At 46.4% G+C, this 12,676-nt stretch overlaps 3 protein-coding genes across 3 annotated transcripts; 2 read left to right on the top strand and 1 right to left on the bottom strand.

Annotated features, from left to right (window-relative positions):
* Positions 1-5,504: 5,504 nt before the first annotated feature.
* LTR84_009094 (uncharacterized protein) lies at positions 5,505-5,855 on the top strand (the record flags this gene model as incomplete). Its single annotated transcript, XM_064852636.1, has 1 exon — positions 5,505-5,855. One exon carries the CDS (start codon positions 5,505-5,507, stop codon positions 5,853-5,855), a length of 351 nt encoding a protein of 116 aa, XP_064701343.1.
* A 2,402-nt stretch (positions 5,856-8,257) lies between these two features.
* On the top strand, positions 8,258-9,283 carry LTR84_009093 (uncharacterized protein; the record flags this gene model as incomplete). The annotated part of the gene is made up of 1 exon (XM_064852635.1): positions 8,258-9,283. One exon carries the CDS (start codon positions 8,258-8,260, stop codon positions 9,281-9,283), a length of 1,026 nt encoding a protein of 341 aa, XP_064701342.1.
* Positions 9,284-10,891: 1,608 nt separating this feature from the next.
* On the bottom strand, positions 10,892-12,148 carry LTR84_009092 (uncharacterized protein; the record flags this gene model as incomplete). The annotated part of the gene is made up of 2 exons (XM_064852634.1): positions 10,892-11,366; positions 11,424-12,148. 2 exons carry the CDS (start codon positions 12,146-12,148, stop codon positions 10,892-10,894), a joined length of 1,200 nt encoding a protein of 399 aa, XP_064701341.1.
* Positions 12,149-12,676: the final 528 nt, after the last annotated feature.

Here is a 12,676-nt window from a genome sequence, read left to right as displayed (position 1 = left end):
AAAGCCCACGTAATGTTCGAAACTGCTCCAAACAAAAAGCCTTTCGCAAAAGCAGCGTGGCCAATATCATGCTTCTGGGTTACCTCATGGGGGCCTTTGGCGATAAGTTTCGTGCATTAGTCTTCACGTGATATACTAGTTGAGATGGAGAGCATATCACGTGGGTCAATAATCTCGTAACACGAAGGGAACGAGTGACGGTGGGATGGACGTGGCACGACTGCGCTTCACTATGGCTGCTACTCTATTCAGAGGTCATGTCATTACATTGTACTTGCGGACAAAGCAATTGAACGAATACAGACTAAATCCAACTCTACCCACATCATCGACTTCCTGAAACGTGCTGATGCTAGTTCATGAGTTCTTTCTCTGACCTTTTGTTGTGCTGCTTCTCAGGTCCGCCGGTTTTAATGACCAAATGTGTTACGAGCTCTATATCTAGATAGCTCCGAATCCATGACAGAGGCGAGAGCAGCCGGTGCAAGCTCCGACTGATTTTACGTTCTTCTATTCGCTGTTGAATTAACTTTTACGCTTGACCGGTCGACCTGAGGCGACTAGCCACTCCATAGCTTTCGTCGGATGAGACATCCGGTCCCTTTTGTGGCTTACATATCGCGCAGGAACCTACACAATAAGCCATATGCGCGAGTATCAAAACGATGGATTCATTTCGCAACAACCGCGTTGCAAAATAGTCAAGCAAATAGCTATTCCACTGGACTTTAGCACCTGGCGCATTCTTGTTAACTTTCAGACCCAAAGCATGATCCATATCAGTGTTTCATCATCCTGGGCCTTCGATCCTTTGCTGCCTCCAATGGTGACCCTGTTATAATCCGTGAGCAGCATACGTGCCCTCTTATTTTTCATGATTAGTGACCTCCAGTTGTATCACGGCATTCTGGAGCCAAAATGCTTCAAGACCAAGTCTGCTGGTGTAGGTATCTGTGGAACAGACCTCCACGAAAACTCCTGGCCCACTGTCATCCCAGGAAAAGACGTTCCGTCTTGGCGCACAACTATTGCCATTTCTGGAATACGCAGACTTGTAGCCATCTACCGAAATTGACTACCAACCTGTCTGCCCGTCTGAAGTAGTCTGCAGACCACAGTACACATATAGTAACCATGACAATTCCTGGAATATATGCCGGATATGAGTCACCTAAATGCACCGCTTGCCAAGGTAGTATAACCTTTGTATATAGGCTGTCCCTCCATAGTACGTGCATAGCATAAATACCAAACGATAGATCGCCGATGTACTGTGAGAAACTCCAAGTAAACGGTTTTTGTAGAATTGGGGAAGAGTCAAGAGCCAGGATGAATAGAAAGGCGCCAATACTAAGCCAGAACGTATATGCAGCTTCGCCATACCAAGGAGGGATAAGTCGTACAAGGTATTGAAAGGGAAATGGTCCATTTGCGCCTAAATCTGGTGGATCTGGCTGTCCAAGGATTAGAAGACCAATAACCATAGTGATGAAACAACCGATTGAAGACGTAATTGCTTTCGATAATCGCCACATGTGAACTTTGCTTGATGTAAACTTCTCCTCGATCGGTAGTCTTACTCGGGACAGTCGTTCTGGATATCGATAGAAGGATAACTCTGCAATAAACACCCCATAGAGAAACTCTGGAACATATACGCATCTCCAGTAATAGCAGAGTAAAACGAGAACCCAGAGATAGATCATTCGAGAACGAACTGAGAGCTTAGCAGCTGATATACAGAAGCAGAATAAAATGATACTGCCTCGAAACTCGACTGGTATAGTCCACATTGCACCGAGATATGGGGTGAATAGAACTCCGGTGTGAATCCATCCCTCGATGTTGGCAAAGGGATTACTGAATGCCATGGTTATTTTGAACCAAAGCCATAGTTGACTGAAAAAAGTCGGTCTTGCCATTTCTGGAAGCGGCAGATACCACCCGAGTGCTATACAACATGCGGCAATAAAGGTAGCGACAGCTGCTGAACCATATAACCGGAGCCACCGTCGAAAGATTGATGATGAAAAGGCATCGAGAAGTTTTGCGCTTTCCTTATTGAGAATCAACTTAAGTATTCGATAGCTCAAGACATAGCCGGAAATGACGAAGAATACCGCAACCATACCTGGACCTCCAAGGACGAAAGTACGGATAACCGGCAGCTGAAGTATCCACAGTGTTGGGGTATTCCAAGTATGGTAGAAGAAGACGATGAGAGCAGCATAACCTCTGACGGCGTCAAGATATGCTGTTGGGCGGGTATTTTTCGCATATTCTTGTCGACCTCCAGGTTGTAGATAGCGAGGGAGTAGATTCCAAAGGCATGTGAACAGGAGTGCTCGATAATTCGTTCTCCATCTCTGCTTGTTCTGCTCCAGTGTCTCCGAATCTGTGATATTATCATCGATGTCAACATTGAAGTTCGCATTTTCGGATTTACCCAGTAGAGGCGACGCTTGCTCCATTGATCTATTCGTGTCTGAGTCGATCAAGACAAGACAGTCTTGTGAATGATTAATCGGCTGGGCCCATAATGATAGAAGTGTCCTACGGGAGGCATCTTTACAATGAGTCTTAAGTATAAGGGCGTGGACTGAACCCCTTTTAATGCACCAATACGAAGGAAGGGGATATCCAATCTCTGCAACTGTCTCTCGACTTAGATAGACAAAGCCGTTATTGGTTGATCCTCCGAGGTAGAATACGAACCTCCTTCACCCAACATTTTTGATCTTGGAACAAACTATAAAGAGTATAGCGTATAGTTTGACAGCAGCCACTTGTGATTAGCATGTGGTCCAAGCTTTCCCGTCCGCCGCATGCACGGCCATGAAGTCGTTACAAACGGCTTTCAGAGATCTTGATGACAGAGTTGGCAGCATTCGGTGATCTCAAACCTAGGTGCTATGAAGTCAGTAGTGCTTCCAGCATTGCAATTTTGGAATTAACCAATCAACATTGAAAATAGGAGCCTGAATCAAGATAACCGGAGTGATTTCAATGGAAGGTAGCAAGGTACAGTTACGGATCTAATCACTTTTAATCCATAAGATAGTTCATTAAGTAACTGCATTTAGTCTTACACGATTCGTGGCAGCCGACTAATCTATAAACCTTCGACATCTGCTGTGCCATATTCATTCTCTGAATGGGGTTTAGGTGGAATCTCGGTTCAGTAGGGTCTTAAGCCACTCCATACTCCCCAGAATTTGGGGATAGCGCTCTCAGTCTTGCTGTTCGGCATTTCCAATACTGCGATAGAGGCCTCAAAATCATAACACCGTCTCACATGAGTTATGCTATACTATACTGTAAGTTCAACTCATTCCAGATATTCGTGGGTAGCAATATTCGAACCCTAGCACCAACGAAGCAGCTAAGCAACCAACATATCAAAGCCCGCGCATAAAATCGGTGTGCCTCGTTGCCGTTGATTTTCAGGTGAACATGCATTCAGCAGATAACTAATGCGGGATAAGAATAACTTGAGCACATAAACTCACAGAATAGCGAGAAAAGGTTGATTCCTAACCCATCTGATATCAAACCTTCCAGGCCATGAGTCGTTGGTGAGCCATTACAAAGAGTAAGCGTCTATTCTAGGGCTCTGAACTTTATTTCCGCTAATTTACATACCACAGGATTGTAGGGACCTGCGGCTGCCATTATGGAAAGAGTTCTTGCAACACCGTATGTGCAGGCCTGTAAATCAAGATCCGTTGTCACCACCTTGCTTTATTTTTGTATTCATCTTCGCCATGAACCGGCATGGGTAATCTCACGGACAACGATAGTCTTATCCTCCATAAACTTATATGAGTACTCTACATTAGGTAGCTAGGCCAAATTCCTTGTTTTCCAGGTGATCAAATTCCATTGTGGTCGAGCTTTTCCTGTAGTGGAATTAAATGATAGCCAGCAGAGTATTAGGGTTGGGGTTTGGGGGAGTTGTTCAAGGTACCTTAATACTTCCGATCAGCCTTCTGTAAGGGTGGTTGTTGAAGTCAAATACGTCTTGTCCTTGATCTAGGCTCGGTGTCAGTTAAAGCCTAACCATACTCTCAAAAGGTAACTGACCCATATTGTCGATATGGGAGCGGTAGCTTGTAAAGTGATATGACTCTGCTGCTTTTGGTAAAGCTCGCCACAATTCTGGAAGATTCCTCAAATGATCTTTGTTCTCGCTGTCGTAGATCATCATGCAAATAAGGAGAGAATGCTTCTTGAAGAAACGACCACCGAGGATCGGGTTAAACCCGTGTTCGCGGATCACTTTGCGACACTCGGTAAGCCATTTTAGTGTTAGAGCCCCATCACGCGGGACTACAGGCACAAAGTCCGTGTGGGCCCCACGACCCCCGCCACCGTATGGCAGAGCAAAGTTAATCATACTAGTTCTTGAGCTGCCAACCGCACCAACGGGTTCCCCTCTGGCAAACTGTGCAATGGCCGTCGCGTCCAGAGGACGACAAGGTTCACTTTCAAACAGCTTCTCCTGAAATCTTGCCTTAGGACAATGGACCAGTACAACCGACTTAGTTCTCTTCAATCTTGTAAGGATCATTTCTGGTATACCGTAGAAATCAAAAAATGCCGACCAATAACCCAAACCAACCTCCTGCTGAATGAGCGATGGTTGGATCCGGAATTGTCCCCTCCCCTTGGTAGATTTCTGCTGCCGTTTTCGTTATGGGCAGGTTTCCCAAAACGTCTCCAAAAAGAGGGTTATTCTGAAGAATATCGTCCCGATGTAACGTTGATAGAGCCTCGATTAAAGGTTCTAGTTCTTCAAATGAGTCTACATGTACAGCAACCGAAATGTAGGCTTCCGGGCGTGGTTGTAACCATACCGCAAGCTTCGTAACGATACCAAGATTGCTCTGAAGGAAGAGGCCTCCAAGTTGAGGCCCGAAGCTATTCTTACACAAATGCTGGGTAGGTGCTGGGCAGATTGGCATTTGGGAGTAGAACAGGGTGCTGAGCTAAATAATTTGAACTCTTGCACCCCTCAATTCGGGCTGAGGGGAACACTGGAGTGGTAGCGACAGTGGTTTGACTCCTGAGCCTGTGAGTATCGGGGAAGCTCGAGTCCATGGTTGAGCAACAACGACAAAACGGAAGTGTCACGAATTACCGGAAAAGGAATCTGTGGGGTAATTTCGCCTGTAGATGTTTTTAACACGAGCAAGGAGATGAATTCCATTCTCACTCTAATTTTTAGGATAAGAACGAGTGAGGACGGATGACAGGTAGCTATTGCTCTCACTATGAGTTATCTACCTCGAACGGACAGCTACGGAGTTACTCTCTCGCGCAACTCTACATTTCTAGCCCCCACCTCCACCCTACACTAAAGAGTACATTGCCGTAAAATTTACCCCGCACGACCACTGTTTGTCATTATCTCCCTAGGTAGGTAGTATATTAAGCAGAACGCAGCGAGAATCCCAGGGTTCTGTTACTACAATGATTTCTCTAAAGAGTATTCAACTTCAACTATGTTTAAATACAGCACAGAGATTGAAGAAGCGTACGCGTTATCGAACGACCCACCAGAGCGTACGGTGGCAGAAGTAACGCTGATTAAGAAAATTATCGAGCTCTACATCGCAGCGTTCAAATATGGAGACTCCGAAACGGTCAGCAAGCTCCGTCATCCACAATATAAGCAACATAATCCAGATGTTTGGGATAGACTGCAGGGATTGGTCGGATTTGCCACCATGCAGCAGTTAGCTGCCCAGAACAGTGGTCAAGCGCAGCCACCAGCTTTCAAATACAAGAGATTCCTTAGAGACGGTGACTTTCTGACTATTCACATGCACGTCGTCCGATGGCCTGGGGATTGAGGAATGAATATTGTGGATATCTTCAAGATCGAGGAGGGACTATTTGCTGAGCATTGGGACTGGATCTGCGAGATACCGGATCGGTCCAAGAATTCGAATGGCATATTTTAAAAATCCGTTGCAAACCTTGCCGCCTGTCGGATATTCATACGGCAATATCTAGTGGAGAACGAGTAAGGAACTCAACCATACTTGGAGCTGAGCTGGACGAAAGAAGCTATCGACCCTCTGCATATTCGAAATAATAAGAACTGGACGCGAAAGCCTCTTACACAACACCCGCTGCATTTCCAGTGATTGCATGGATATTTGTCGTGTTGCAATAACACTGAAATAGCGAACTGTTCTCTTCTGAACGCAGAGAATTCACGGTCAGCACCCCATCCAGGCAGTGATGATCACCACGAACCAGATAGATTGCCTGCTTGTCTCGAGTCTAGATTACCTGAGAAAATACCGCTCCTCCTTACCATTGGGATGAACACTGAAATCCACCCGAAACTCATGTGGCAGCATTTTGAACCTCTTAAGGAAGAATGGAGGGCGAGTGGAATTATGTAGAAACTTCTGTCATCTTTCAACTCTAGAGGAGGCTCCTTGCTGGCGAACGGCTACTATCAAACATAACATGACAATACTCTCTGAAGCCTTTGTTACCTTGTTGCAGAATGGCTCGTCTTTCTTCCCAATGCTTAGTGTGATGGTAGGCCTGGTGGTCTTCAATCGTGTTCCAGCCAACCCAAGCAATAAAACATCTTTTGTGCCCATGCACCGGTTCGACAATATATCCTCCTGCAACGCCCATGCAGCCTTTCACATGTGGCACAATAGTCGCCCATAACTGCCATGCGAAATCCCACGCTCTATCGGTGTCAACGTAGATCGCTGTTCCTGTAAACGGTGCTCCTTTCCCAAGTGATTCACATTTGGGTGTGTACTCGACCAAGAAGGCGTGTCGCACGACGAGTTCGGCCTGAACTATTTTCTTAAGCATGCCCTTTAAATCCGTATATACTGCTGAAGCAAGAAAGTCATAATGCTGTGAGAGCTGTTCTCTGACTACATAGCCGAATTATCAGTTGCCACTTCCGAATAATGCATCTAAGCCAGACATACCAATATGGAGGTGGACCATCTCCGAATTTTCGAGCCCAAGGCCCCAGTATACTCTGCGAACCTCCGGACATCTCCTCAAGCTTTCAAGGGCTTGGTTGAAGGTAACTGCTCCTTTGGAGGTATCCTCTATCGAAATTCCAGGTCGTAGTTGTATGACTATCATTTGTGTACAGGCGGTAGGGAACTGTGTAGATGACGAGGCAATATGCATCTCCATTTCGTCTTTCGTTGGGGACAGTATTTGGACGAGCGTACTATTTGTAGACCTGTTCAGGGGTGTCTGATTTCTCTCTCGCAGCTATTGAAGGCTGGGAAATGCTTTTGCATGAGATAAAACGTGAATTCTTCTGGTGAGATGCCAATCCATAGTACACCAATTGGTGGGGCAGCTCACCCAGCTGGCTTTGGGGCTTGGTTTTATGTCAAGGAGTTGGAGATGAAATCTTGGAGTGTGTAATCATGGGCGCCAATGAAGCCTCGGCCCTATGTGACTCAAGGCCCTTGGTCATTGCTTGCACCATTACTCCTTGTCATAGGACTAGTTAGATCTCGGCTCGACTCAGGATCTGCCAGGTTCTAGAACCATTTACCCCGCGGGGTAGGTGCTTGTTTTTGGGCACATGGCTTGGCCGAGGTCTGCAAAAGTCATTTAAAATCGTTTAGACATAAGAAGCGTATCCCGCCACCCAGGGCATGACAGAATTCGCGGATCGCGTAACACTTCATGTCCTGTCGCCCGCTAGACTCAACCATTATAGGGTATAGTATTAGCTAAAAGACACAGTTGGGTGGTCCACGACTTCTGACGTCCGCTGGGTGCCCTCGTTCCTCCACTTCTGCTCGATTCGATCTATTATCTAATGTTTATATTTTCAGAATGCCTGTGACTCCGTTCAAGTTAGCAGAAAAGTACCGATACCTCGAAGGATTTGGCAACCACCACCAGTGAGTACTATTCGTCTGAACATTCTTATAACGCAGTGCTCCTGTTTGAGCCTTTAAGTTGTACGACAACTGATCTGGACAGGTCTGAAGCTTTCACAGGTGGAAATCCAATTGCCTGTAACAATCCACAGAAGCCACCACTCGGACTATTGACAGAAAGAATATCGGGATCCGCCTTCACTGCACCTAGGTCTCATTGCCTGCAAACATGGCTCTACCGTGCAACATCATCTCGTCAGCATAGTGGCTTTAGACCGTATGGTCCTCATTCAAGTACTGCTGCAGATTCCGGATTGCATGCCACTCTCAATGCCCATAGGTGGATGTCATTTCCTGTTCAAATGGGTCAAGACTGGACGAACGCTCGCCTCCTCGCACATTCAGGGGATGCTTACATGAAAACTGGGCTTGCTGTCTATATCTTTGCAATCACTGAGGACATGAAGGATGCACGAGCGTTTTCCTCCCTCGATGGCGATATGCTGATTATCCCGCAACAGGGTGCTTTGGATATCCAAACAGAACTTGGAAATCTGCTAGTCCGACAGAATGAAATCGCCGTCATTCCCCGTGGAATCAGACACCGAGTGACATTGCCAACTGGTCAAGCACGAGGTTACATCTGCGAACTTTTCCAGGGACATTTTAGACTTCCTGAACTTGGCCCGATTGGGTCATGCTCACTAGCAAACGTTCGAGATTTTCAGATACCCGTTGCTGCATTTGATGGTACTCTCCAAAACGGAAGGGCTTGTGGGAACAATCGGCAGTGGCAAATCGTGTCCAGATTTGGAGGACGCTTGTTTAGCTGCACGCAGGGACACACTCCATTTGATGTGGCAGCATGGAATGGCACATACTATCCGTACAAATATGACCTTGCTCGCTTTTGCGTGCTCGGTAGCGCTCTGTACGATCACCCGGATCCCAGTTTATTCACCGTGTTAACAGCACCCTCTTACCGTGAGCCCGGTACTGGGGTGGTCGACTTTGCCATTATTCCTCCTCGCTGGAATGTGATGGAAAATACATATTGGTTACCATACTATCATCGAAATACAATGACAGAATTCTCGGGTCCCATCATCTCTAATCAAGACGAAAGTTGCAAGTGGAACCAGGGTCTGGAATTTCAACCATATGGGGCTTCAGTGGCCTCTGCGATGGCCTGCCATGGCGCCTCTAATGGTGAACACATAAAAGCAGGAGACCAGGCAACCGAGCCTCAGAAAGTCGGCACTGAGGGCTTTACGATATTTCTCCTCGAGACAGAGTGTCCTCTCAGTATATCGGATTGGGCGATCCAGGAGTTTCAAGTTGATGGCCAGACCAGTGGGATCTTGCACAAAACTAGACCCAGTCTCTGAATCTGAGTCGAACAGAGGCAATGAAGGAGATACCCTATGGTGAAGGATCATCTACACTATCTGAAACATGATCTTGTACATGCTAGGGAGAGATGGAGCACCTATATATCCCCTTTGACTCTTGATCCGCAAATCCGTCGATACAGATTGTTTGAACTATCACGAGTGAGTCATCGCGGTTGCCTCAACCCTTGCTTACACGGGAAAGGATGACGTGGCTCAGCTTTTTATAATAATATAGACTTTTCACAGGGTTGGGGCGCTACTTTGCTATCTATGTATACTGCATACAATATTCTCAATGAAGAAATTCTACCCACTCCTCGAAAGCCGTTGACTGTATGGCATAATACTGCTCAACATTGCGAACCTCCTCTTCGTTCATCGGAAAACTAGCCATATTCAAGTGATTTCTAAATAGTTTTCCTCCGCTACTAATCATGTATTTCGCCACGGGTAAAGGTACCCCGCGCTCTTCGACAAATGCTCTCAGTGCGTCTTCGTCGTTGGCGATTTCGATCTTGGGTGTCTTCTTAAGCTTATTTGGGAGAATCATAACGACATCTTCTTAAGGAAACATCCTATGCCCGTATAGATAGAGAATATTTTTGTTATCTAGCAGGCCTTTTGCAAGTAAAGTACCACACACCCTGCCAAAATCCTCCGGGACAATACAATGGATCTGAGTATTTGGTGAGAATATTTTTACTTTTCCAATTCGAGCCCAGATTTGTATTGGAGAGTATTTGTTGCGAAAGATCCTGGTCTGACGGCCAAAAGCCACTGGAGCCGAATGTTTCTTCAAGGTTGACCTCGACCCGCGCGTGCAAGTATGGAATGACCTCTTTGGGGTTGAATGGCTCTTGGATCATCTCGGACTATATAGCTACGCAAGAAGACCACTAAAACGATGCCTGAGGACTTAAGTGCCTCTATAGTAGAATTCATATGATCGAAGGATCCATATGCGCTGTAGATGAAAGCGTACGTGGCTCCAATTCTAGCCACTGCGGTGTGAACTGTATCCAGCATGTTGAGATTAGCATATGCCTTTTAGAGATTCAGTTAGTTTGCCTTAAGACCAAGGCCTAGAATGAGTTTTCTCCACGTCTCGCATGGCCAGGATCACTTCCACACCCAGTCTTTCGGCGGTGAGCACGGTGGCTTAGCCTACTGCATCTGTTGGACCCAAGATAATAGCGGTGCGCTCCATATTCAACAACGATCCTTGAAGACTTGTTTGATTTAAAAAAGTCATGAAGAAACGTTAATCAAATGTCTCTATTTCCGTTCTCTTGACCTTAATGACTAATTCCTGACAAGGAGAACATAAGCCACAAAGACCTAATATCATTACCCTTGAGAGGGATATCCCTTGATTGGCTTGAAACAAACGATACCTCAATGGTCTGCTGGAACGGCAATGACTCTTCATCTATTGGTGTTCACCTTCCATTCCTTAAGGACGATTATTAAAGAGACAAATCCTGCTCTATCTTCGCTGTAAATGCAAATAGGATGCTATTTATGCTGCAAGGTTGTTAAAGCTCCATGAATCCGATCCTTCTGGCGTTCCAACTATCTGTTTCGCATGATTTTGCTTTTACGTCACTGGTCCTTGAGGTCTTTGGGTGATTGGTATCGTGCTTCTCCAGCTTTTAAGATCATCTGGAACAGCTTAATGTCGTTTCTAGCGTCTTTGACGCTGGTTTTTGGTGTTTCTTTATTGACTACACATCTGTGAAAGTCTAAGAACTCGATCGTATAAGGGTCAAGATACGTTTTCCTCGTTGTACGTTCTTGGTATCCATTAATTCCTGCCTTTTCTCTGATAGTCATAGTAACAGGAAGTCCCTTGATATAAGGCGTATCAAAGTTAACTCGTACAATTTTTTCTGGCGTATAGACTTCGATGTGGGCATCAAAAAGTGGGACATTGTTGATACCGGATTCATACACCACTGGAAAATCGTCGTAGTGAAATAAAACGCTGAAAATACCAGGGAAGGTCAAACACGCGCCAACCACGCTTTGCGGCATTCCAATCATCTCGCGCATGGCAGATAGATCGTGTGTTCCAAGCCTGTGTAAGGTTATCAGTAAGCATTTTCATACGCAGGCTCCGTAAAGCTACACGTACCCTCCGAGAACACGCAGCATTCTTTTTGACACGGGTGTCACTGGGATGTCAAACTCGTATCTCAACGCCTGCTCGAGGATATCTTCTTCGCGCCGCACTCGATCCTCCATGTCAGCGGGGCTGAAATCGTTGAACTTTTCCGGAAAGGTGCCAGACTGATCAACAAAGACTGAATTGGCACCGATGATGTCCCTCACGCGCACATACTGAATCTTGCTCCTACCTCCTACCTCTTGTAAAGCATCTATAAAGGCTGGGGCAAATCGTCGCATCGTGCCTACGAAGATCTTCCCCTGCGACTTTCGCTCGCCCTCTATGAGAAGCTCGATGTCACGAAAGCACAAAGCGGCAGGCTTTTCGAGTAGACAGTACTTATCGAATCGAAGGGCTATGAGAGCCTGATCAACATGATAGGCGTCAGCACTGCAGATCAGAACAACGTCGACTTCAGTTGATGAACAAAGCTCTTCCGCACTTTTGGTGACCTTCGGTGTGCCGCCAAGGACTTTGCTTGAGCAATGCAACAAGGAGTCTCTCGAAATATCGCAAAGATATGTCGTTCGAAACTTATGCGCCAGGGAGTTGATAGTTGGAATATGGACCACCTGTGCTATCTCGCCGCAGCCGATGATCCCTATGCGCAAAATTCTGCCGTCCACCTCGCCATCGTCGCCTATTGCTGCAATTGCGTGTGCTCCGTTCGTCTGAGGTGCTATCGATCCCATGGTTGGCTTATGATGGTACAGGTTTCGCTCGATGAGAAGGAGGTTATGATTTTTGTCTCTATAGCAAGTTAAGTTTGTGCGACGGAGCAATAAGTACTCTGAGTTTCTAGAAATTCGTACTATCCGCAAAACAGTATTCGGTGGCCCGCCCCAAGAGGTTGGCAGTCGGAAGCCAGCAGGCGGCCTTTGCAAGGGTTCTGCTCCGGGCTTAGCATGGACGTGTCAGACGGGAGGTGTGGATGGGATGGAGATCTCAGATGAAGAATCTCCACAAACTGAACATCTCCCCGATCAACCCCGGCTTGGCAGAAATCCTCGAGACGAGAACAGGGCCGATGCGTCGGGGGCGATCGGCTGGTGCAACTTTGACATCTGCTGAAAGTCTGTTCCCCCTCAGAAACCCAACTTCCGATACTCTCCCACAAGGATCCTCCCCACATTCTCATCTCCGCCTGGAGAACTCGGAAGTTCTTGATGTGTTGCTAGCCAAATTTGAAAGTCCAGGCTCCTTAGAGCATTTGAACAAAG

This window comes from Exophiala bonariae, assembly GCF_035927105.1.
Source record: "Exophiala bonariae strain CCFEE 5792 chromosome Unknown scaffold_35, whole genome shotgun sequence".
Taxonomy (NCBI): domain Eukaryota; kingdom Fungi; phylum Ascomycota; class Eurotiomycetes; order Chaetothyriales; family Herpotrichiellaceae; genus Exophiala; species Exophiala bonariae.
Note: the sequence above shows the minus strand (reverse complement) of the source record. Positions and strands in the feature narration are given on the sequence as shown.